Genomic DNA, 24,593 nt, shown 5'->3' on the forward strand with positions numbered 1-24,593 from the left:
CTTCGTACTTGGGCTTTGATCATCACCCCCATACGTAGGCCCAACCATCCCTTCCAGCTCCATGATCTCCGTAAGCTTTTCTCCATGAATCACGGAATTTGGCAGCGAACTTTCTGGAAGAATCCCGTGTTTCCCGGCCAAACCAGCATCTAGTTGTGTCATGCGAACCCTACCACCAGCGCCCCCGCTGCCGCCATCATCCGCATCCCGTGCCTTACCACTCCCCTGCTATGAACTGACCGGTTCACTCTCCGTCGCACGCTCAGTTTCATCCCGATACCGTCCTCGGCTATTTGGTGAACGTGCTCTGCTCCCAGTAGCCTTCATCCAGTCCCCATATTGACAATCTGCCTCCACGCCGTTCTTAGTTGCACTAAAATGTTGGGCATAATGTCGAAGGTCATGCCCAAGCAATCCGCAGTAATGGCAAAACAGAGCAAGACGCTCATATTTGAAAGTAACCCAATACTTCTGCCCATTCGAATCTACTAAAAAGGACCCTCTCTGAAGAGGTTTCGATAACGGAAGAGCAACCTTGACGCGCATGAAAAAGTTTGGGACGTCCAGCTGCCATCGCTTTTCCACATCCTCCACAACACCTAGCCGTCCACCCACTGCCTCAGCCACTGACGGAGAAGCCATGTCAAACGGCGCTCCCCATATTTGCACCCAAAGGGAGGCCGTCTCAAACCTCACGTTGGCAGCAGTCATCCCTGGTTTCCATCGAACCAGTAATAACACTTGGTTATCAAAGGTCCATGGCCCTCCTTTTAGGACCCTATTCATGTCGAACTCTGAAATAAACTTGAACTGGAAGAGATTTGCCCCAACCTTTACCACCTGAACCCGATTCTCCAGACCCCATGCCCGTTTAATAGTTCCTTGAGCAGCCCTTTTATTAAAAGACCTACACGTGAGGAACTTTCCCAGCAAACTCTGAGAGCAACTTTCAATCTCCGCTATCCGTCCTTCATCCGATATAGGGATAACCTCCTCCTCGTCAGTAGTCAGCTTCATGTTTTCCAGAATACTACTCACATCGTCCTCCATGATTCAAAAGTAGATGGCACCGAAAAAAGAAAAAAGAAAAGAAAAAAGCAAACCCTTAGAGGAACTAAGGGAGGAAGAAACCTCGTACGGGAACGAGAGGAAGCGCTCCTACCCTAGAGGAGAGAACTCTAGGTCAAACTTTTTAAGACCTTATCGAAAGAAATTTGAAACATAATAAAGATTGAAAAACCAGTTGTATATTACTTTTGATATTTTTAATTTATATAGAAGGCCCACAACATTAAGGTTTCTTTCTTCTTATTTATTTATTTATTTTAACAAATGGGTTCCCTTGAAGGTAAGAAGAACTTTTGACAAGTCAATAAAATTCATTTCTTATTAGGAGGGAGGACAAATCTATAAATATAAAAAAAATGCTACGTCCATAGTATTTTCACAACAAATTCTACGTGGCAAGTTTGTTAATGGTGGATAAAATAGTGATGTTAGTGGTGTGTCTAGATTAAAATTAGTAATAGTTTGTCACCTAAGATTTATTGTAAAAATATTGTGTAGCTAAGATATATATATATATATATATATATGATAACATAAAAGCATTTGAATTTATTAATCTATCAAATTTAATAATGCTCTGTCTTATCATAATTTTTTTTTTTTGGTGAACCCCAAAAGAAAATAATGTGCTTTGATTCTTATATATATATATGATAACATAAAAGCATTTGAATTTGTTAATCTATCAAATTTAATAATACTCTGTCTTATCATAATTTTTTTTTTTTGGTGAACCCCAAAAGAAAATAATGTGCTTTGATTCTTCTCTAATCTCCAATTAAAATAGGCATTGATCCTTCTTTTATCTTGCATACGAATCCCTTCTTTATTCTTTCCTTCTAACAAATCACTCGTACGGTTTTGTATGTGAAGTTTCTTGATGTGTGAAGTGCTATGATACTATTGAGTCCCATCAACCCATCAACTTCAACGAGGCTTTGTCTTTGTTAGAGATATGTTAAGCCCAATAGTCTAGGCCAAGCCCAATCCTGTTTGATTTTTTTTTTTTTTTTTTTTTTTTTATGAAGCCCAATCCTGCTTGATATGCAAGCTAAAAATGCTAAATGTTATACAAGTCAATTAACCATAACTAATGTGTGTTTAATCTAGGATTTAACCTCCTTTAAATACCCTAGGACTGGGCGTGCAAGTGAAGAATACTACTTTACAATCAACTCTATGCAAGGTTTATAGAGATGAAGATGCTAAAGGTCTAAATTTAGCTCTAGACGAGCTTTACTCTAAATTTGGTCACTTGAGCCAATACACAATAACCACAATAATATTATTTTTAATAATCTTATCATAGTGAAGGAAAATACCTTCCTTCGATTCTTCTCTTCTCTCCAAACAAAATAGGCATCAATCATTCTTGTCTCTTGCATCCCCATTCCTTAATTATTCTTTCCTTTCAACAAATCGCACGTACGGGTTCCAAGATGCTTGAAGTCCTATTGTACGGTCGTGGAACAACATGACCATTGATTTCTCTCTATAAATAATGTAAATTATCATTTATTTCTATCCAAGAAGAAGGCATTTCAAGAAACTAATTCCTAAGACAGGTCTGACAATAGCAACATGGACGGTATGTTTTCTCATCCTGTTGTTTTCTTTCTTATTTTGTTTCATTTTCAATATATATATTTTTTGACTGTCAATATTTTTAAAACTACATCGTTATTGTCATTTTTTATTGCCCACTTTGGAAATCTTTGATGGCATATGCTTAAAATGTATGAAGAGGATTCTCCAAAAAAAAAAAAAAAAAAAAAGTGTATGAAGGGAACTTCAAATTTCCGAAATTGAGTTCTTGACCCACAAAGATAAGAAAAAAAAAAGGAGTGAGCGATATTAAAAAATGTTATTTTTATACATGAATATTTTAATATCCGGAGTTGTTTTAATTTCTCAACTACGCTTTCAAAAGATTAAAGTATTAAAATAACGGTGATTTCTTGAATATAAAGTATCATCATATTATTAAGATGGAAATTATAGGGTATTTTTTTTTCTTTCTGTATTTGTTTTTGTCTCAGTCTCTTCCCATCTATGTTACAGATTATTGTTTACTACCATTTGGGAAATTAATGGAAGGCTTGCCACAGCCGTACAAGAACATAAACATTTGACAAAATTACAAATTATATCTTTTGAGTTTGTTGAGTTGTCAAATTTGGCTCATAAGTTTTGTTTTTGTAACTTTAGTCCCTAGTTCACAATTGTTACTAACGTTGATCCTTCTGTCCAGCTCTATTTTGCATTAAAATAGGTAGTTTTGACTTCTTTTTTTCCCAATTTTTTATACAAGAAATTTTATTTACATTTTTTTAATTTAAAAAATACAAGAAATTTTATAAATATCTCTCTCTCTCTCTCTCTCTCTCTCTCTCTCTGTAAGTTTCTTTTTGTAATTTTATTTCAACAGAAAAATCCACCTCCCCAAGCTTCCAAAAACCTCCACCACATGTACCCAACCTGACTCATCGATAAGAGGTAGACTACTAATTTTACACCCATGTTTACAACTATCCTATATAGCATTCTATATGGCAGTCTGTAACTGGTTGTTTGTCAATTTTACATGAACCCACCAATTTTTATTTTTTTCAACTACTAACACTCATCCACATTAGATAGTTGTAAAAATAAGTGCGAAATGGTTGTGATCTTAAAGTTTTTCCTTTAATTAATACAACTATGAGTTTTGCCTATTTTCATTCGTTGGCCCGGGTGACCAAGAATTACAAAGACATAAAGTCATATACTTGCACTCATATGTGGATGAAAGCTTGATATCCTGGAGGCAGAATCCCAATTCCCATCTTATCTAAAGTACTTCGAATTCTTTTCTGATCATTTAGAAAATGGTTGGAACCGTCTTTCCTCCCTTTTATAGAGAATAAAGATATTACAATTGAATTTAGGACTCTCACTCCAACGGCAACAGCCTTAGATGATTCAGCTCATTGTATTTGGGGAAGTAGCCTTTAAACACGAGAGTTAATTTTATATACCAAGTCTCAAGAACTCCGGGGTGGAGATTTATGTTCTTGCCGTGGTTACCAGCGTAATAAATAAAAACTTTTTTTTTTTTTTTTTTTTGAGAAACCAGACCGGAGGGTCAAGGAAATATATTAAAGTGGAAAAGAAACAAATTACAACGCATCACGCGCAACAAGAGGAGCTATATCCTCAGGAATGGATTCAAACCAAACCTGTAGCTCATCACCAGACTTACACTGTCTAGCAAGAAAGTGGGCAACTGAGTTACCTGGTCGTTTTACATGAGTAAAAGTACAGACACAAAAGTCAGTAGCTAAGAATAAAACATCACTAAGTACTTGGCCATATTCTGGGTGCGTTGAATCTTCTCTCTGGATGGCCTTTACTATGACTTCGGCATCTCCCTCAAATACACAATCAAAGAGGCCAAGCTCCTTGGCAAAAATCATAGCTCTTCTACATGCTAAAGCCTCCACCGTAGCTACTGCATTTGGGAGTGGAATCTTTTCAGCTAGAGCACCAATCACACGGCCAGATGAATCATGTACCACAACACCCATACCAGCACAACTCAGCTCCTTAAAAACTGCCCCGTCGAAATTAATCTTGTATGTTGGAGGTTCAGGTGGAATCCACCTCACAGCTCGAGTTGCAGCAACAGACGGCTTCCTGAGATTAACTTGGGCTGTCCTGAAATCAGAGATCAAGCTTTCTACCTTAGACCTTATCAAGTGATTTTCTATAATGGTCCCATCACATCTTTTAGCATTTCTATTATTCCATATTAGCCAAAACATCATAGCCAACACCTCCACATCAACACAACTTTGCCTACTGAACACCACTTCCAACAAATCAAATAACACACCAAATTTGAGCCTTACCATCTTCTTCAGCTCTTCATGAGAATACCAAATTGCTGAGAGAGAGCTACAGCCCCACAGGGCATGGATTGTGTCTTCAGATTCTGCCTTACACATTGGACAGCAAACAACATTAACCACCCTCCTCTTCCACAAGTTGAGCACAGTGGGTAAAGCTTCATTCGCTGCCCTCCATAGTAAATGTTTCACCTTTTGAGGGGCCTGGAGGTTCCAAATACCCTTCCACAAGGCTTTTCCACGGCTGCTAGATGAGGATGATGGTTTGGCAGCCCGGCCTGAGGTGGCTAGGAGTCGATAGGCTGATCGGGTTGAGAAATCACCATTAGCTGAAGGCAACCAGACTTGCCTATCCGGGGTAGCTTGAAGGCTTAAAGGTAGGCCAACGATCAAACTTGCTTCATGTGATAGAAACTCCTGGGCAATCAGCCCCTTCTTCCATGTATGTGTCACATGGTCTATAAGGTCACAGACCCGTGAATCTGGGGGCAAGACAGAGGCCGGAGAAACCACCTTTGGGGCAAAGGTTCTTGGCAGCCACTTATCACCTTTGATTACTATAGACTCGCCGTTACCCACTCTCCAAATCATACCCAAGCCTAAAACATGTCTAGCCTGCATCAAGCTCTTCCAAGCAAAGGATCCCTTATTTGAATTAACACATTCCATGATGGAGCAATTAGGGAAAAACTTAGCTTTAAACACTTTATAAAAGAGAGATTCAGTATGGGTGTTTAACCTCCAGACCTGTTTTGCCAAAAGGGAGTCATTGAACTTGCTTAACTCCCTAAACCCCATTCCACCCTCACCCTTAGGGAGACAAAGTTTTTCCCAGCTCAACCAATGGATTTTCTTTTGCTCCCCCCTATAGCCCCACCAGAACTTCCGAATCAGCACCTCAATTTACTTTATCAAGCCTTTTGGGAGCTTGAAGCAAGACATAGTGTACATCGGAATAGCCTGCACTACAACTTTTATAAGAATTTCCCGCCCCGCTTGAGATAATAATTTTTCTTTCCACCCCTTTAGCTTCTTCCAAATTCTTTCTTTAATTACACTAAAAGACTTCTTCTTCGCCCGACCAATCAATGATGGGAGGCCTAAATATTGTTCAAAGCTTTGGGTAGACTGTATCCCTAAGAAACTCGTGATAGCTACCCGAGTTTGGTGCGAGGTATTAGAGCTGAAAAAAATATTTGTTTTACCCCTATTAATACTTTGACCCGATGCCTCTTCATAGTTGTAAAGGATAGATTGGAGCTTAACACACTCAGGGACAGTGGCTTTGCAAAAGACTAAGCTGTCATCAGCGAACAATAAATGAGAAATCCTAGGACCCGTTGGGCAGAGGGAGATGCCACTAATATCGCCCTTCGCTTCAGCCCTTCTGAAAAGGGCATGGAGACCTTTAGTAACTAGCAAGAATAAGTAAGGGGACAAGGGGTCTCCCTGGCAAAGGCCTCTGGTAGGATAGATAAGACCATGAGGTTGCCCATTCAGCATAATAGAGAAAGATACTGAATGGATACAGGCAGAAATTAGGTTGATCCATTTCGAGTCGAAGCCCATTTTTTCCATGATCTGATCAAGGAACTTCCATTCAACTCGGTCGTATGCTTTTCGCATATCTAATTTCAGTGCCATGTAGCCCATTTTACCAGACCTTTTTGACTTCAAATAGTGGAGAGTTTCATGAGCGACCAAAATATTGTCCGTAATAAGTCTCTCTGACATGAAAGCGCTTTGGGTTTCAGAGATAAGATGAGGCAGCAGGGGTTTCAGGCGATTTGCCAGCACCTTCGCAATAAGCTTGTACAGCACATTGCTCAGACTAATGGGCCGAAAATCGGTAACCTTCCTAGGACTTTGAATTTTTGGAATACGAGTTAGATAGGTATGATTTATGGACTTAGGAAATGTACCAGAATTTAAGGCGGATAGGACTGCCTCTGTGACTTCCCCTCCCACTTTATCCCAGAATTGCTTATAAAAAAGATGAGGGAGACCGTCGGGACCTGGGGCCGTATCTGCATCCATCTGATTCAAAGCCACCCTGACTTCCTCTGCTACAAAAGGTTTGAGCAACTCCTCATTCATAGTGCTCGAAACCCTTGGTTCCACCCCCTCTAATACTGGTTCAAAGACATTGGGATTTGCCGTTGTAAACAGGGAAGAAAAATAAGAATTCAGAATGTCCCCAATACAATTCCCGTCTTCAACCCATTCTCCAAACTCATTTTCTAGACCTGCTATAGGGTTTCTTTTGTTTCTTTCTGTTGCACGGTAGTGAAAATACTTCGTATTCAAATCCCCATATTTCAACCAATCAACCTTGGATCGTTGATTCCACATACACTCCTCCAGGTCCATGAGCTTCTTAATTTCATCAGAAGCACTTGTAATCTAGTATTTCCTCTACCAGCCATGGAGTCAGCTTCTGCCTCTACTAACTCAATTTTTTTCCGAGCTAAAGTTCGACGAACATTGCCAAACACATTTTTTTCCCACAACTGTAACTGAGCTTGACAATTTTTGACCTTCTTGATGACTTTCCCCATAGAATCCCCCCAAACAACCTCCTCCCAAGCCGAATGAACAACTCCTTTGCATCTCACATCCTTGAGCCACATGGCCTCGAACCGAAAAGGCTTCCCGGGTCTAAAAAAAAGATTTCGAATATCATCTAAACAAAGCCAGATTGGTTTATGGTTAAAGGATGACGCTAATAAATGATGGAGGCGGGCCGTTGGGAATTTTAACAACCAATCCGGGGTCGCAAAGGCTCTATCCAGTCTGACCCAAACCACTTGACCCCCAAACCTTCTGTTACACCATGTAAATGGCAAACCCGAGTAACCCAGGTCCTTCAAACCACACACATCCAAACAATCCCTAAAATTTTGCATTTGAAACTCAGACCGTATAGCCCCACCCAATTTTTCACTAAGTTTTGTGATTTCATTAAAATCCCCAATGCAAACCCAAGGTAAATTAAATTGAGAGCTAAGGTGACGAAGAACTGACCAAGAATCTTCCCGGTTGGCCACTTCTGGAGCTCCGTAAAACCCCGTGAAGCGCCAAGCGTCATCAATTCCTGGATTCACTACTGCGTCGATATGCCGAGGAGAAAAAGTACGAATATGCAGATTAACATCGTTCATCCAGAGTAGAGCTAGACCGCCGCTCAAGTTTCTTCGCGGCACAATAAACAGATTATCAAACTTCAGGCGGCAACGAAGCCTTTCAAGGTACGACTTCTTCGTCTTCGTTTCCATGAGAAAAACCACTTTAGGACCTTTAGCTTTCACCAATTCTGAAAGCTCGCGAACTCGCCAATGGTTCCCAAGGTCCCGACAGTTCCAACTTAAACAATTCATGGCTCACGGCGGGGCTGAGAGGCAGCTGCCGCCGATGAAACATCAGAGAAGGAAGACGCATTGGAGCTTACACCTCTCTTTTTCAATGCTGGAGCATCTGAAGTATCTTCTGGGGAGTGTTCTCTTTTTTTAACGTTAGCTAGAGAAGCCAAATGGGAAAGAACGATGGGCTTTTGTACTTTGGGAATTCTTTTGGGCTTTGCTTTGTTAGGCAGCCCATTAGAATTTGATAAATCCTGAAGAGGAAGTCTCATGTTGGGCCAGTTAACCTCTTGCTTAGGGAGGTAAGGCCCCGGCAGTTCCAGCTTAAACAATTCATGGCTCACGGCGGGGCTGAGAGGCAGCTGCCGCCGATGAAACATCAGAGAAGGAAGACGCATTGGAGCTTACACCTCTCTTTTTCAATGCTGGAGCATCTGAAGTATCTTCTGGGGAGTGTTCTCTTTTTTTAACGTTAGCTGGAGAAGCCAAATGGGAAAGAACGATGGGATTTTGTACTTTGGGAATTCTTTTGGGCTTTGCTTTGTTAGGCAGCCCATTAGAATTTGATAAATCTTGAAGAGGAAGTCTCATGTTGGGCCGGTTAACCTCTTGCTTAGGGACGCAAGGCCCATTTTCTTGTGGCCCAGCTGTCAAAGGTTTCACTGCTGCTTTCTCACTTCTAGCCTGTACCACCACCAACCCATCTAAGCCAGAGCCTGGCTCACCCAAATCACTAGGATTAAGTCTCAGGTCATGGTCATACTTCTTTATGTCATTATCAATTTCTTGGAGCTTGGCAAGAAATGGGTCTCCATCAGCAAAGGTGCTAGTGTTTTTTGGCAACATTTCTGATTTGGGCGGCTTTGAAATGGCTTCCAAATCTACCAGCAAGGGACCATCGCCTTTTGGGATAGCACGCTCTTCAGTGGCCTGACAAATGACAGTAGAGGGTGAGGAAAATTCGGGATCGGCCTGGGGCTCATACGTCAAGTCTCTATCGGCCCGTGAACCTGACACATCCGGTGTCGCATCAGCATTACTGAATTCTTCATGCATGTCCATTTCCATTACTGGGTTCATCTCAATCGACGGAGAAGGACCAGAAAATTCTGGCATCGCCTGATCGTCCGTAGGCACACCGGAACTCGTCCTAGTATTCTCAGCTCTCTCATAGAAACCCAGAACAAAAATCACGGACTTTTGGGGCCTATATGGAGAAGCTCTCAACGTTTGGTTGTATTGCCTGTTCTCCTCTGTAAGAGAGCCTTTGCTCTGAATCCATAGAGTACAATCCTTATCGTTATGGTCCAACCTACCACACCAATAACATATATTGGGGAGACGTTCATATTTGAAGCTAACCCAATGCTTTTTTCCATTTTCTAATGTAATCAACCGTCCACGGCAAAGGGGAAGGGAGATATCCAGGCTCACTTTAACCCGGATGAATCTGCCACCATCCGCCTCCACCCCTGCATTTGAGCGACAAACAACACCAACCGACTCACAAATTGATTCAGCAACTTCTCTAGACATATATCAGATTGGAATGTCGTGAAATTGGACCCAGAACATAGCCCGATCGAACTTTAGATCCTTAACTGGAACATCTTGGTCATAACGTTGCAAGACCACCAGATTTTTATCAAAACACCAAGGTTCACTCTGAAGAACCCGGTCCAGGTCTCCTTTTTTCTTGAACACAAACAAGACCAAATGATCATCAAGTTTCCTCAACTTAAAACCCTCAATGGATCTCCAGAGTTGCCTAAAGGTTTTTGCCACGGCTTCCATATTCAGCACACATTTAGTCAGAAATTTTGCTGCAATAATAAACTCCACAGATCTATGTCGGGTCTGGAGAGTAAATTTTGAGCCTTCTCTCTCGTTTAGGGAGAGATTATTCCAGGTACTTGTTAGCTCCTCCATTAGGAGATAAAAAGGAGAAAAGAGAGAGGACAGGGAGGACTACGAAAACAGGACCCCACGAGAGGAACAGAGAAGAAAAAAAGAAAAAAGAGGTGTATCCTAGGACCCCACGAAAGGACCAAACCACAAGCTCTGAGGTAAACTTGTTACCTCCAGAGAACACAGACTCCTCCAGTACAGGAGGGACCAACAATTCTACAGGCAAAGGGCAAAGAGGGTAGAGAGACCCTTTCTTTCTTTTGCGAGAGAAACCCGAGCGTGTCAGTAGAGAGAAACTTAGTGAATAAATAAAAACTTAAGTTGTTTGGTGATAAATTTTAACATTTAACTATATTTATGATAGTTTGACTTAGTTCTTATTGGATTACTTCATACCAGTATTCGTTTGGGAATTGTTGAAAAAAAATTAGTTTTTTACTTTTTGACTCTCTTTTTTCTCCCAAATATTCTAGCTTTTAGTTTTTTTTTTTTTTAATAAACTGCTTCAACTTTAAGTTTTTTGTAACACATTTAACATAAATGTTACCAAAATAATAAACTATGCACAAATAAACTACCGTAAATAAGCAATTCCCAAACTAAAGCTCTTTTTTGTAATTCGATTCTTGGTGGAAGAGTTATTTACTTATATGGCATTTACTAATGAAGTTACAGCCATGTCCGAGGTAGTTTAGGCTTTATGCCTTCTTCTCTGAGGTAGTTAGGGGATGTTTGGTGAATTATCTTTCATTGATCTTTCTGTTGTCCCCTGTATATTGAATTTCATGCTTTGATCTTCTTACACTTTTGCAGACAATGTTAAGGATTTTTATAAGCTCTTAGAGAACATCTCTAAATCTCTTGAAGAAATGGAAGAAGTATTCAAGTCTGCCTCTTCCTCTTCTAATGCCATAAGAAAGTCCCTTGCAGAGATTAAACGTTTCTTCAATATGTCGGTTGATGTTGCTCTTTTGAATGAGGATTTCTTACCCAAGTTCAGAAATGCTGCTGCACTCTTGGTTGACAAAACCGGTATCCTTGGACAGGACAAGTGTGACCGTTTAAAGAAATTCAATAGTGAGATCGATACGGAAGTTAATCGTTTAAGCACTGCAGTTGAAAGAGAGAAAAAGAGAGCTGAACTTGAAGAAAAACGAAGTTTACATGTTGGAACTCTAGACACTTACAGGCGTGCGTTTCAACCCCATCGAGATGAGATGCGAAAGATGGTTTACAAACATGAAGAACTGAAGAAAGAACTTCTAGATTATGAGATGCAGATGATAAAGGAGATGCCCTCTTTCCAAAATGTGTATTCTCAAAACAAAAGTAGCATTGACACAGAGATCAGTGGTTTTCAAGAGAATGAACAGCTTTTACAAAAAGAAAGCCAAGAAATTGACAAACTTCGTCAAGAACCTTCACTTGATTGGAGTGGTCTGATTAAAGCATTTTATAATTAACTTTTCACGCTTTGTTTTCAGCTTATCACTCTTACAACTAATTTCTTAATTACTATTGAAAGACCTCTACTACTATTATTCTTAAAATATTAGTTGGCTTGTATAATAAGTTTTACTACCAAGGATCTCTTATGTTGTGGATCCATTTTAGTCATACTTGGCTTGTAATGTTTCAAATATACTCCATATTTATCAATTTAAGATGTTAATTCCTATTGATATACATCAACTTGTATGCATTACCATTAGATACTTTACAAATCAAGTTTGGTCCTTCCAAATTAGGAGATCATTTTTCAAAATAAGGGTTTTTAGTACCACATGGAAGGATTACTTTCCATACCAAGTCCCCAGTTTTTTTAAAGAAGAAATATATCAATTTCATTAAATCAAAGAGGCCAAATCGGTCTAAACAATATAAAGAATATCCAGTGGCACATCTTCCACCCAAACAAGTAAATTGGGCGATGTGATTGTTCTTCTTACAAGAGAATGTGCTCTTGTGTTCTCTTGACAGTGAACATGGGAAAAATTAATATAAGAAAAATGAGAAGCTTGAAGTTTTACATCGTGAATTAAATGCCCATGCAAAGTAAATGATGGTTTAGAGCTTCTCTTTAAAAATAATATTTGAGTCACCCTTAACAATTGCTTCTCTGACACCCATTTCTAAAGTGAACTTAACAGCTCTTCTTGCTGCCATTGCTTCAACTTGTGTTACTATAGCAGGAGGAGGGATTTGATAAGTTAGGGAAGCAATTACCAAGCCCTTAGAGTTTCAAATCACTACCCCTATCCCTATAGAATTTAAGATTTAGGGTTATGACTTCGGCCTCATCTAAATTAATTATCCAATTCAACCATCATAGCACTTTTAAAATCCATATGACCTAAGTGTTAGGAAATTATCTCAAAATCCAATGGTGACTTAAGTCGAATTTGGTTGGAGTGATTATTGGAGGGATGGAAAATGGGGGAGAGAAAATGGTATATTTGGTCGTTTGGTTGAGAGGGAAAAGAGGTGAGATTTTGGTGGGGTCAAGAGCAAGGTTATCGATTCCGTACCGTACCGGCCGATACAGCCAGAATATACCGTACCGGCCAGCAATCCGATACGCTCGACCCCCCTGTTTCGTACTGGAAAAAATACCGGCCGTACCGGCGAAATCCGGCTGTACCGGCCAGTAATTGGATACCGAACCGAAACATGAAATATACCTTTTTTTTTCTTTCTTTTAGTTGATGCTAAAGTTTAAAATTATGAATTATTTGTTCTTAATTGAAGTAATGTTTTATGGTGAACATAAATTTTTGAGGTATTGTTTTATGGTAAATAAAGATTTTGTGTGTGTATGTGTGTGTGTGTGTGTATATATACATATATTAAATATATAAAATAGCGGTAAACTCGAAACGGTACACTGATATTGACCGGTATCTGAAATATATCGTACCGGTGGCCAAACCGGTACAGCCTCCGGTACGATATTGACATCCTTGGTCAAGAGCACCAAAAATAAATTTTCCCATTTGAAGAGAAAACTTGAGAAATTTTGGTCTCTTTTGCTTCAGTCTTTACAATTATATTTTTATCCTCACTTACAATGTTCAACACTTCAACTGCTACATCTGTCCTTTGATTTGTTTCGTTTTCTTCTGTCCTTCTTATCGTCTTTTGCTGGATTTTTTTTTTTTTTTAATTTTTTAACGTTACATTTCTATCATCGATCATACAATAACATTCACTGCTTGTATATTCATGTTTTATGCTATTCCTTTTCAATTAGCAAAGGTCCATAATTTTTTCCCCCAACATGGAAGCACTTATTGGACGATTCCATTTAATTTTTATTAAACAAAATATAATAAATTTAATTACAAAGAAAAAAAGTAAAATAATGTGTAATGTGTTAATTTTTTTAAGATGTCATTTTATTAATTTTAATTGATAATAAGTAATATTTAATAAGTATAAATAAATTATTTCATATATATTATGTAGTAAGGATAAAAAAGTAAATTTATGTAAACTACATCTTCCATTCTCTCACTTTTCTCCTCAAGCAAATAAACTAGTTTTCATCACTCCACTTTTCCACCTCCTAACCAAACTCAAATAAGAGAAACTAAAATTTTTTATATCCTCCCACTTTTCCATCCATCAACCAGCTGGACTCTTATGACCTGTTTGGATAGAGAGGGGAAGGAGGGGGAATGAAGGAGAGTAGAGTAGAGTTGACTAAAAATAAACTAATTTTGTACTAAATCTACTCTACTCTACTCTACTTCCCCTCCCTCCCCCTAAATCCAAATGGACCATTAGTGTGGAAATCAAGGAAAATTTGTAGGGTTTTGATTAATGTTGCGAAGTGAAAAAAAAAATAAAAAAATAAAAAAATAAAAGAAGAAGAAGAAGAAGAAGAAAGGTGTTGCTATAGTGTGAGCACAGTGAGAATAACAATTGTGTGTTGAACGCAAAAAAAGCAAGAGGTTTTACTAAAAGTTTTAGTTGATTTTCTTAATTCACACAATACTAGGTTGGGACCAACAAATGGTTATTGAACTTTTATTCCTCTAACTATTTGAGCAAACCTCTCATTCGTGGCTATTTTATAGTAACCATCCTTCCATTCTCTCCCGGTAACTCCCTTGTTTAACGAGTGAACTCTAAAATGATGAGAGATGTGCTTATAAGACTTGAGGTGTTATTGTCTTAGAGAATGATAGCTTGAATGAATATGTGCCCCATTTATTTTTAATTTTTAGATCCGAGATCTTAGTTAACTCTTCTCGTTTACGTTTTGACTCATGGGCTATTTCTCACCTTGTGTACCACCAATGCCTCAAGCTCAATTTCTTTCAAAAGAGGGTTTTGAATAAAATGTGTACTTGAAACATAGGTGAATCACTACATGATTTACATATTTAAAATTCATGCCCCATTTGTAAAATAGGCCCACCATATCTTAGCATTTTTTTTCTTTAAAAAAAAAATTATTTGTGCTGATGTTAAAATTGAACCATGGCATTTAGAGCCCTATAGACACATCATGAATATATGTTAGGGTCATACTTTCTATGTATTGACTTATCCTTTAACAAAGTGCACTTTACTTATAATTGGGTAGATCTAAGTTGGGTTTAATGTATCAATAGGTATGTGAAGTTTACCTTACAAGTGGTATCATTGAAGACATGAAGATTGAACCAAAAAACAAGTGAAGAAAAGATGATTTAGTGAAGCTCGACACTAGTCTCGACGCTAGCTCGACACTAGTATCTATCGAGACTTAATGAAGGATTCTCGACACAAGATCGAAACCTTTCAATCTATCCAGCTCGGCAATTTCATAATTCTTAGATCTAAATTTCGGCCCACGATAACTTGAATTGCTAGTGTTTCTTTCACTAAACCTCTAGACCATATAAAAGTTTTATTTTAAAGTCATCAAAGACACAGAGACTCAATCAGAGAACTTATACACTCTGTAAGAAGCTATTGCGTTTTTGTGTGCTTTAGGGTTTTGTAACCAAATTCTTTTAGATCTTCAATGTGCTTTGGAGTGAAGAACTTTGCATCCAACAACAATTAATCAGTTGTATAGAGTTAGTAACGTATTGGGAACCGTGCAATGGAAGTAAAAGTCCCTACAAGATCAAGTCCAATTAGAGATTGGAGTAAAAGTTCAACTGTAAGTTGTTATTTTGGGATAGTCCAGGATAGTGGTAAGATTTCTTATACTTGTAACTGCATGTTCTTGATTAGTGGATTTTTGGGTAAGGAGTGGTGACATGAAATTTACCTGGTGGGGTTTTTGCATTGCATGATATTTTCCCCATTCGTCAACAAATTACAGTGTCAATTTAATTTCTGTTGCACTTAGTTTATTTGGTGATTTGTTAGTGCCTCCATGATTTACATGTAATTTAACTTAATTAATCAACTTGAGCAATTGAATTAATTAATCGAGGTCAATCAATAACCCAACAATATGAGTCACTAAAGAGGCTTGATTGGATATGAGAACAGCTTAGTAAAAACAAAATTTTTTATCTAAGCTAACAACTTGCTTGACTAAGTTTCCATCTGTTAAAAGATCAAATTGTGATGCTTTGAAGAAAATGAAAGGAAATAAAGAAGAAACAGCAATGTCGTTTAATGATGTTGGGCAAATGACAGAGTTAAGCTTAATACCAAAAATAGTTACAGAGTTTGACCACGTGTCCTAATGTAATTAGTTCTAGTTTGTTAGTGATGGTAGTTAGTTAGAATTTTTGGCACCATTTCTTTTTCCTCTTTTGCCTTGCTCTGCGTTGGTGTATAATACCAAACTTGAAAATTTGTCTAATACCAAACTTGCTGGTAATAATAGATCTATTTATGTTCCTCTTAAGCCTAAAGATGAGAAAGTTTATATTCCTCCTTTTTAGAGGAATCAGAAACGAAAGGCTTATTTTGCTAGGTTAGACAAAGGTAAAAGTTTTGATATAGATGCTGAAGTTTTTAAACCTGTGTCTAAACCTACTACTAAATTGTAGAAGAAATATGTTTTTGTGCCTACTTGCCACCTTTGTGGTGTTGTTGGTCACATTAGACCAAATTATTGTTTGTTGAGGCAAGAACCAAAGCCTATGACCAGAAACCTCTCTAAGAATACTGATGTTCCTAAATTTGTTCTTGTTTGTCACTTTTGTGGTGTCTGTGGTCACATTCATCCTAACTATCATAAATTGAAATTTAAACAATCTGTGTTTTTAGGGGTCTAAACAAACAAACAATTTGTGATGATATATCTTCTACTACAAGTCCAGATAAATCGTTTTATATACTTTTGAAAAATTTAAGCTTGTTGGCTTGTGAAAGGAAATTGTAAGATTTAGGTCTCTCTTAGAAGAAGTGTGCAATCCCTTAAATACACTTTGTTTCTCAAGGTTTTTCATCTACAAAGCCAAAGACGCGTGTTGTATGGTGGAGAAAAGATTTTCTAAGATGAGTGTTGTTTACTTGTCCCTGATTTAGTCCTTTCAATTATTTGTGGACATGTTTTCTTTCAGTTTTTGGTTGTTTTATTTCTTAGGTTATTTTTTTATTCAAAAACAAAATCCAAAAACATTGAAAATTTTCAAAAAGACAAAAATATTTTATTCTGTGTTTTGTTTTATTTTTCTTGAGGATTACATGAATTATAATGTCTCCCTCTTGACTTAGAACGTGCTTGACATTGTGGGAAAATGTAGAAAGTGTGTGTTCCTTAACTAAGTGCATGAGATATCTCTAATTTTGTATGATTATGTACTAGTTTGTACATGTAATCATGGGTTAAGTAAGAAATTAATATTTCTTATTTGTGTATCCTTTATGGCTTAGTTGAGCACTGTTTTTGAATTACATGTTGTCAAGAATTGCTTTTGCATTTTGTTTATTTAGTATCAGGTGTACTTTTTGGTTGTGATCAAAATAAAAATTTGAAAATCCAAAAATTATTTTTTTGTATGCACATCACTTAGTGTGTGATTAAGTTTGGCCAATGAAATTTGCATTCATGACTGTGTACCTTGCTTAGATTTGATGAGCTACTTTTTGCACTTTGCTAGTTTGTGCTATTTAGTACTTAATTGTGTGAGTTATTTAGAGTCTTTAAACAAATGATCTTGATTTTGATGTCACACTCTTTTGATTGTAAGGACTAGAAAATCCTAGAAGAAAGGCATAAGTAATCATCTCACCACTATTACTCGCCAATCATGAACATCTGTGCACAAATCATAAAAGCTATGCTCGGTAAGGTGTAACACTTGTATAACAAGATAAAACGAGGTGTTATTTTTTATAAATAAATAAAATTGAATTCAGGGTATTTTCTTTTCTACCTCCTATATGCCCATGCATGATATTTTTTATTGTGCTAAAAAAAAAAAAAAAAATCAGAGTGCTTTTACATGATTGCAAGCTTGTTTTCTAGGAGATATGAGAGTTATATGATGTAATTCTTTAGGTTATAATCACTTTCAAACCAATGTGATTGATGATGTAGAAAATTTGTTTGATTACTATCTACAATTCACCTTTTCTGTACTTTGTACACTTACTAGTTGCACACACTACATGCAAATTGATGCTAAATACTATATATAAGATTGTGTATGTTGTCTAATCTAGCTATCTTTGATTGCATATGAATTGATATGTAAATGCAAATTTTTGTTTTGGTTGGGAATTTTGAATAAAAATGAGATTTTCACGTTTTAGAAGTTTAAATTTTGTGATTTTAACGTCTTGATTGGTTTTGATATTTTCATCTAAGTGGTATCATGTTTTTAAAACTTTGCTGGATCATGTTCATATACATTGTGTCTTAAAAACTACTTTTTAAGTTGTTTTTCTGCATAAAATTTCCAAATTTTTAAGTTTTAAAATTTTTCACTGCTTTGACCGATCGAAGTTTTCCCTTAACTGATCGAAATTATGAGCTTTTGAGTTCAAAACTCTTTGCCTGACTCAATCGATGCTTGATCGATGTTCGACCGATCAAAATTGGAAAATTTTCAGTTTTTAGTTTCTTGACCGATTAGTGTTTTCATGCATCGTTTGTGATAGGTTCACATGCATTACACATATAGATTAGGACATGCATTACATTGTTTCCTTTATCTATCCTGCATTTTTGCAGTCATATCTCTCATAGATTGGTTTCATAAGCAACACGCATACACTTTGCTAAATTGGATACTCAGCTTGATTTAAAAATTAATTGATTAAGTTTTGAGCTCTGTAGATTTTAGTATATGCTATTTTTCTTAATGTGTGAACTGCTAAAAATTGGAAATATGTTTTTGAAATTTATGGTGGATAATAAATGTGCAAATATTTTCTCTACTTTTGAGTATGATTTGAATTCAAATTACCTTGATACATGAAAACACATTGCATGTGGAATTTTTATATCATTGAGATCTATATTGTATTTTGTATAATCTTAATTGATTGTGCCTGAAGTGTTTGCATGCATTTGTTTATGGATCACATAGTGTCAAGATTGCATATATTGAAAGAGAGAATATTTGTATTCATGTGCATCCTTACTTTTTTTTTGTTTTTTAAAGTTTGGTATGTGCTTATTTATTTTTCCTACCTCCTACATTTTTCCCAAAGCTATTTTTCCCAAAACTTGTTTTGTTTTTCCTATTTTTATAGGGGGAGAAAGCGAGTTTTAAAACCTGTGCTATTCATAAGGAGAGTTATTGCTCTTCATAGGGGGAGTTGCCTTTATTTTCTATAGAACTTAATTCTTTTGTGTTGCCTTTATTTTCATAGGAGGAGTTGCCTTTATTTTCTATAGAGTTTAATTCTCTATTTTCTCTTGACTTCTGTTGCATATTTGTTATTTATCTATCTTTATTTCCACACATGCATTGATGTGCTCTTTTGAGTGTTTCAAGAAAGACAAATACATTTCAATCAAGATCTTTTGCCTCGTCTAGCAACTTTTAGGTTTGAAGTCTTAGATTGAAATTTGTGATGTATTTGAGCATTTTATTGTAATTGAGTTGTTCTTGTATTTGAGCATTTCATTATGTATGTAAGTTTTGTCATGAATTGCCAAAGGGGGAGATTGTTAGATTCTAAAAGTTTAGAATAATTAGAAAATCATGAACACAAACTTGTCTAGATATAGATCTTAGAGTCTATAGAATATATTAGACAATGCTCAAGTTGATACAAGTTAAGTTTCAAGAACATACAAGTTGCAGGTTCAAGAAAACAAAACTTGCCAGGCTTGACCGATCGAGAAGACAGTTTGATCTATCGAACTGTGTTTCCGCAAATTTTAATTTCAGCCCATCAACCTATTAAGCCTATTAAGTGATTAGGGTTTCAAATCTATTTCACTAAGTATTTAGAGGAAACTCTAAGGCACGTTTTGAAGAGACTTTAAAGCTTCTCTTTTGAGATCTAAAAGGTGTTGTGCCTTTTCCACTAAAAGGCACTACCGAAAATCATTCTCATACCATTAGAACCGGTAGATCTAAAGTTGCTGCTACAAGATCAACTATTGATGATGATCAAAAGTTTTGAGTGAGATCTCAAAGTCACAAACGTGGGTGTTTGTGCTCAACAAATTTAGATAGAAGAGTCCGTAAATTCGGAGCTGCGTGTGGTCATATAAGTAAGTATTACAAGAGGTAGCTTTAAATTTAGGGAAAAATCTACAGTAAAACTTCCTTTCTATATAGTGAATTTGTTGCCTTGAGGATTATTTAGATTAAATTCTCCTCATGTTTTTTATCTTAAAACTGAACAGTTTTATTGGTTTTCTTAGGTTATCATATCACATGTCTTCTTTATTATTCCTCTATATGTGATATAATTGTTTGTGTTTAACCTAAATCTGCATAATAAATCTAAGTAACAACTTGATTAATTAATTAGATTAAACAATCTAAGTTTTCAGGGGGTCTAAATACACTAACAAGAAGATCATTGACAAATTATAGTGTGTTTTTGGGTGATTCTTTGGTGTCATGTAGATCAAATAAGCAAGGAGTAGTGTCTAGATCATCAACTAAGGCAGAATACATGGCCATGGCTACTGTGGCATGTGAAATAACTCGCGTACTGCAATTGATCAAAGATTTGAAGATTGATCATCCTAAAACTACTATGCTCTTTTGTGATAACCAGGCTACTCTACACATTGCAGCAAACCCTGTCTTTCACAAAGAACTAAGCACGTTGAAGTGGATTGCCATCTAGTGAAAGATAAAATTTTAGAGGGTGCTATCAAGACCTTTCATGTTGCCAGCAATTCACAAGTTGCAGATATTTTCACCAAAGCTTTGGGAGTTCCAACTTTTACAAGATTAGTAGGGAAATTGGGTTTAATAGATATTTTCGTTCCAAAGCCTTTGAAGCCCTCAAGTTCTTGTTTATCATTGCAAGTCTCAGAACCTGAGGTTCAGGACTTGAGGGGGAGTGTTAAGAGATCAAATCTTGATGCTTTGAAGAAAAGGAAAGGAAATAAAGAAGAAACGGCAATGTTGTTTAATGATAATGGGCAAACGACAGAGTTAAACTTAACGAAGTCACAAGATCAACACGTGCAGAAGCTAATACTAGAAATAGTTAAAGAGTTTGACCACGTATCCTGATGTAATTGGTTCGGGTTTATTTGTGATAGTAGTTAGTTAGAATTTTTGGCGCCATTTCTGTTTCCTCTTTTGCCTTGCTCTACGTAGGTGTATGTATAGCAGAGTGGGAGATATTTATTTTTGTACTCTTTCTCATTTTTCTTTCAATTTAATAAGAAGAATCCCATTCTATTTAGAGAGCTTGCTTTTTAACACCATCAAAAGGTTCTGTGATAACAAAATTTAAAAGTCTATTAAGCTCGCCTGATAGCAAAATTCCCGCTGTTTGCAGGTTGTACTCTTCATCTAACTTGGTCGTCTTTGACTCAATGTAATTACAATCGAAAGGAATTTCGAATACATGGAAATTTACTATTAAAAATTTGACTCGAGAATTAACGAACAGTAAATCATCCTAACAAGGACTATACTAAGTTTTATCATAGTTTCTTTTATGTATCCTTAAAGAAAATCCAATCCTCAGATTCTCTCCTCTTCTCTCCCATCAAAATAAGCATAAATCCTTTCGTTCTTTTTGGTTTTTTTTTACTGCATCTTGATCCCTTCTCTATTCTTTCCTTCCAAACAATCACACGTACGGTTACGTGTGTAAAGTGCTTTGGCATATTGATGCCCCTCTATAAATAACGCAAACTACCAATGGTTTTGCATAAAGAGGATTTCGACAAACCAAAATCTGAAGTCATGGGATCCAAGTCTAGCGAGGGATTCGGTATGTTCTTTTTCCCTCTTGGCTCTTGGCTCTTGAAGGTTCTTTGACACTGTTATTTTGTATCTTATTTATTTTATTTCAATGTTCATAAAAATAGATATATGCATTCTAATATCCTTTACTTGCTAGCGGACATTCAACTAGTTTGAAAAAGAAAACCCTTCAAACACCTCTCATATATTTTTTTTTATTGAATGTGAATTTTAAAAATCTAACCTTTAGATTGCATTTTCTTTATGTTTTTAGTATGCATATCAAATTTTGTTCAAATCGGATTTTATTTCAAAAACTTGAAATTTAAGCATTTGATTGTTGACAAAATTATTGATCTTTGATTTTCTTGAAATTTTATAAGTATGAAGGACATAATAAAAACATGTAATTCAACATTTACATTTTCAAAATTCACATTCAATAAAAATATATAAGAAAAGTTTGAAGGTTTCCTTCCAACTAAAACTTTTTTCCTTTTCTAGCCTACTTCAGCTTGGAACTTTTGACAGCATAGGTCCAAAGGTAAGAAAAAAAGTCCAAATTTCCAAAACTCACCCCAAACCCATGAAACAAATGCAAAGTTCGTAGGGTTTATTTATTTTTTTTTTTTGGTGGAATTTCCTAACTCCTCTTCTAAGAGAATAATCAAATAGAATATATAACTCTTATTTCTTGAATCTTTTGCAGCGGACATCACAATGAAAGAATATATTCATATAGTACCAAACCTCAGTTATACACCTATACATTAACATAAACATTTTGCTTTTTTTAAGGGAAGCCTCATCACAGCTATAATTTAACATAATATTTTTTTAATCGAAACTTCCTTTTGAAAACAATAATTTGAAATAGAATTCTAGACAAATTACATTTTAATTATATCCTATTTTTTAGGGGTGATTTCAAATTAAACCTTACAATTTCAAAACTTTTGGACTTGAAGTTTAAGATTGTTAGAAATTAAACACTAATTTCATTAGATACAATGCAAATCCTATACTTTTAAAATCGTATCAATTTAAACCCCAAATCAACCCAAAAATCAAATTGATATAAATTTAAATCCCAGAATTTAATTTGAAACAAAAGAAACTATAACCTTTAATTTGTAACAATCTTAATTACTAGGAAGCATGAACACAAACATGGACACGGGTATGGATACAAGTATGACACAATAATCCAAACAATTTCTGAAAAATTATAACATGACACATCAGGTATATATGACTCGAGTACAACACCAATACGACATGAGTACGATACATCAAATGAAGTGTCTATGCTTTCTAAATCTTAAACCCTCAATGTTATTAATTTTTTAAAATTATTTTCTCTAAACTTGTATATGTTAAGATGGGTTTATTAGTGGAAACTTGTTAAACGGATTAAAAAAGGTCTCTGGAAAAGTTTAATGCACTAGTGTGATAGGGAAAAGTTTTAGTTTTATCACCGTATTTGGATGGATTCATTGTGCTTTCAAGGCTCTTTTTTGTTTAGTGCCTTGATTTCCCCCCCTATTGTATGCATAGTTACACCAATTATCTATTAGCAAAAAAAATAGCTACATTTTTTATTATAGAATATATAACTAAAATTAAAAGTTTAGATTTCCAAAAGTTACACTTAGCCCCCTCTCAAAAATTAAGTTAATTCAAAAAGAGAGAAAAAAAAAATTAATGGCAAATAACCCACACGTATGGCATCCCTCCATGCAATAGAAAAAAAAAAAGGTTAATAAATACCTAAAATAAAATGTTTCTATCATAATATAGATGTCAACCTCTTTAAAAAGTGTTGTCAACTTCAACCTATGGCTAATACGACAAAAGATTTTATCAGTTAAACTAACTAAAACTCACTACTTTTGTTATATTTTGTTAATAATTCTAAAGTACTAAACATTCAATCTTCTTTTTCACATGTATATATAAAAAATTTTCTTTTGATACTTTGTCCCCCAATATTTTCTAGATTGTATCTAAATATTCCTAATGTTTTGCAGCAATCACAAGAACAGCAAGACATTTTCGTCCAACTCATTTCTTACTTAAAATACAATCATACTCTTTATTGTGCGAGACTGGGGTGGAAAAATACGAGTCTGGTGTTTTTGAAGCTGGGGGGCACAAATGGTGGACTCTAATGCTTTACTCTCAATATTTTTTGTTCAATTAAAAATTTAAAATACAAATGTTTGCCTCATCATCATCTACTCAATCTTCTTTTGCAGGAGGTTGTCTCTCTATCCAAAAGGAAACAAGAAAATGAATGGGACTGATCACATCTCCCTTTATTTGTCAATAGTTGATACAGAAAAGTATTCTCTTGGTTGGGAGGTTTATGCCACCTTCAAATTGTTCGTGTTTGATCAGATACGGGACAAGTTCTTGACCATTCAAGGTTTGATCGTTCATGATTTATATATATACATAACTTGCTCATGTACAATATTACTATTTTTATAATTTTATTTTCAAGATAAACAAGGGTCATGTTAATGAGTTCTTCAGCCCTCAAGGGATTATAAGTTTTTTTTATTATAATTGATCAATTGTTTTTGGGGAGTCACACGCATTAGTTAGTTAGAGAAGTATTTGTATATTTGATTTTGTTGCTTTCCAATGCAATGGGGCTCATTAATTCTCTCCTTAACCTATGCGCAAATACACCGGTTAAAAAAAGCCTAAAAACAATTTTACTATTATAATAAATTTTATAACCATTTTCATAATTGGTTCATGTTAACGGGTATTCTTAGGATAATTGTTAATAAACCATATTAAGAAAGTTTTTTAACACCGCTTTAATGGAAAATATAAAAAACTGTTAGAAAAATTAATTACTTCATCATTTTGCCACAAAATGATTCTAAAAATAATTCCTAAACCAATGCCCTTAGGATATTTGTTAACATTTTCCTTCATAATTTTTTGAAGTGATAAATTGTGATTAGTGTAACATTACTTACACGTGTACCACCATTGACATCACATTTATTGTACATGAATCACAAAATGACACCACAACAATTGGAAAAATTGTTGGG

At 35.8% G+C, this 24,593-nt stretch overlaps 3 protein-coding genes across 4 annotated transcripts in view; 2 read left to right on the forward strand and 1 right to left on the reverse strand.

Moving 5' to 3' along the window:
• Nucleotides 1–228: 228 nt before the first annotated feature.
• Nucleotides 229–1,050, reverse strand: LOC126722258 (uncharacterized). The gene has a single exon (XM_050425415.1). The coding sequence runs from the start codon at nucleotides 1,048–1,050 to the stop codon at nucleotides 229–231; it is 822 nt and encodes a 273-aa protein (XP_050281372.1).
• A 1,532-nt stretch (nucleotides 1,051–2,582) lies between these two features.
• On the forward strand, nucleotides 2,583–11,856 carry LOC126723140 (uncharacterized). Its single transcript, XM_050426430.1, has 2 exons — nucleotides 2,583–2,656; nucleotides 11,036–11,856. The coding sequence occupies exons 1-2, from the start codon at nucleotides 2,650–2,652 to the stop codon at nucleotides 11,683–11,685; spliced, it is 657 nt and encodes a 218-aa protein (XP_050282387.1). The 5' UTR covers nucleotides 2,583–2,649; the 3' UTR covers nucleotides 11,686–11,856.
• A 9,642-nt stretch (nucleotides 11,857–21,498) lies between these two features.
• The window catches only part of LOC126723144 (ubiquitin C-terminal hydrolase 12-like), a 38,052-nt gene continuing 34,957 nt past the window's right edge, over nucleotides 21,499–24,593 (forward strand). For both annotated transcript variants that reach the window (XM_050426436.1, XM_050426437.1), the window contains exons 1-3: nucleotides 21,499–21,547; nucleotides 23,550–23,679; nucleotides 23,778–23,947. In XM_050426436.1, the coding sequence (XP_050282393.1) occupies nucleotides 21,520–21,547; nucleotides 23,550–23,679; nucleotides 23,778–23,947 (328 nt within the window). In that variant the 5' untranslated portion in view covers nucleotides 21,499–21,519. The remainder of the gene's footprint in view (nucleotides 21,548–23,549; nucleotides 23,680–23,777; nucleotides 23,948–24,593) is intronic.

This window comes from Quercus robur, chromosome 4, assembly GCF_932294415.1.
Source record: "Quercus robur chromosome 4, dhQueRobu3.1, whole genome shotgun sequence".
NCBI classification, from domain to species: Eukaryota; Viridiplantae; Streptophyta; class Magnoliopsida; order Fagales; family Fagaceae; genus Quercus; species Quercus robur.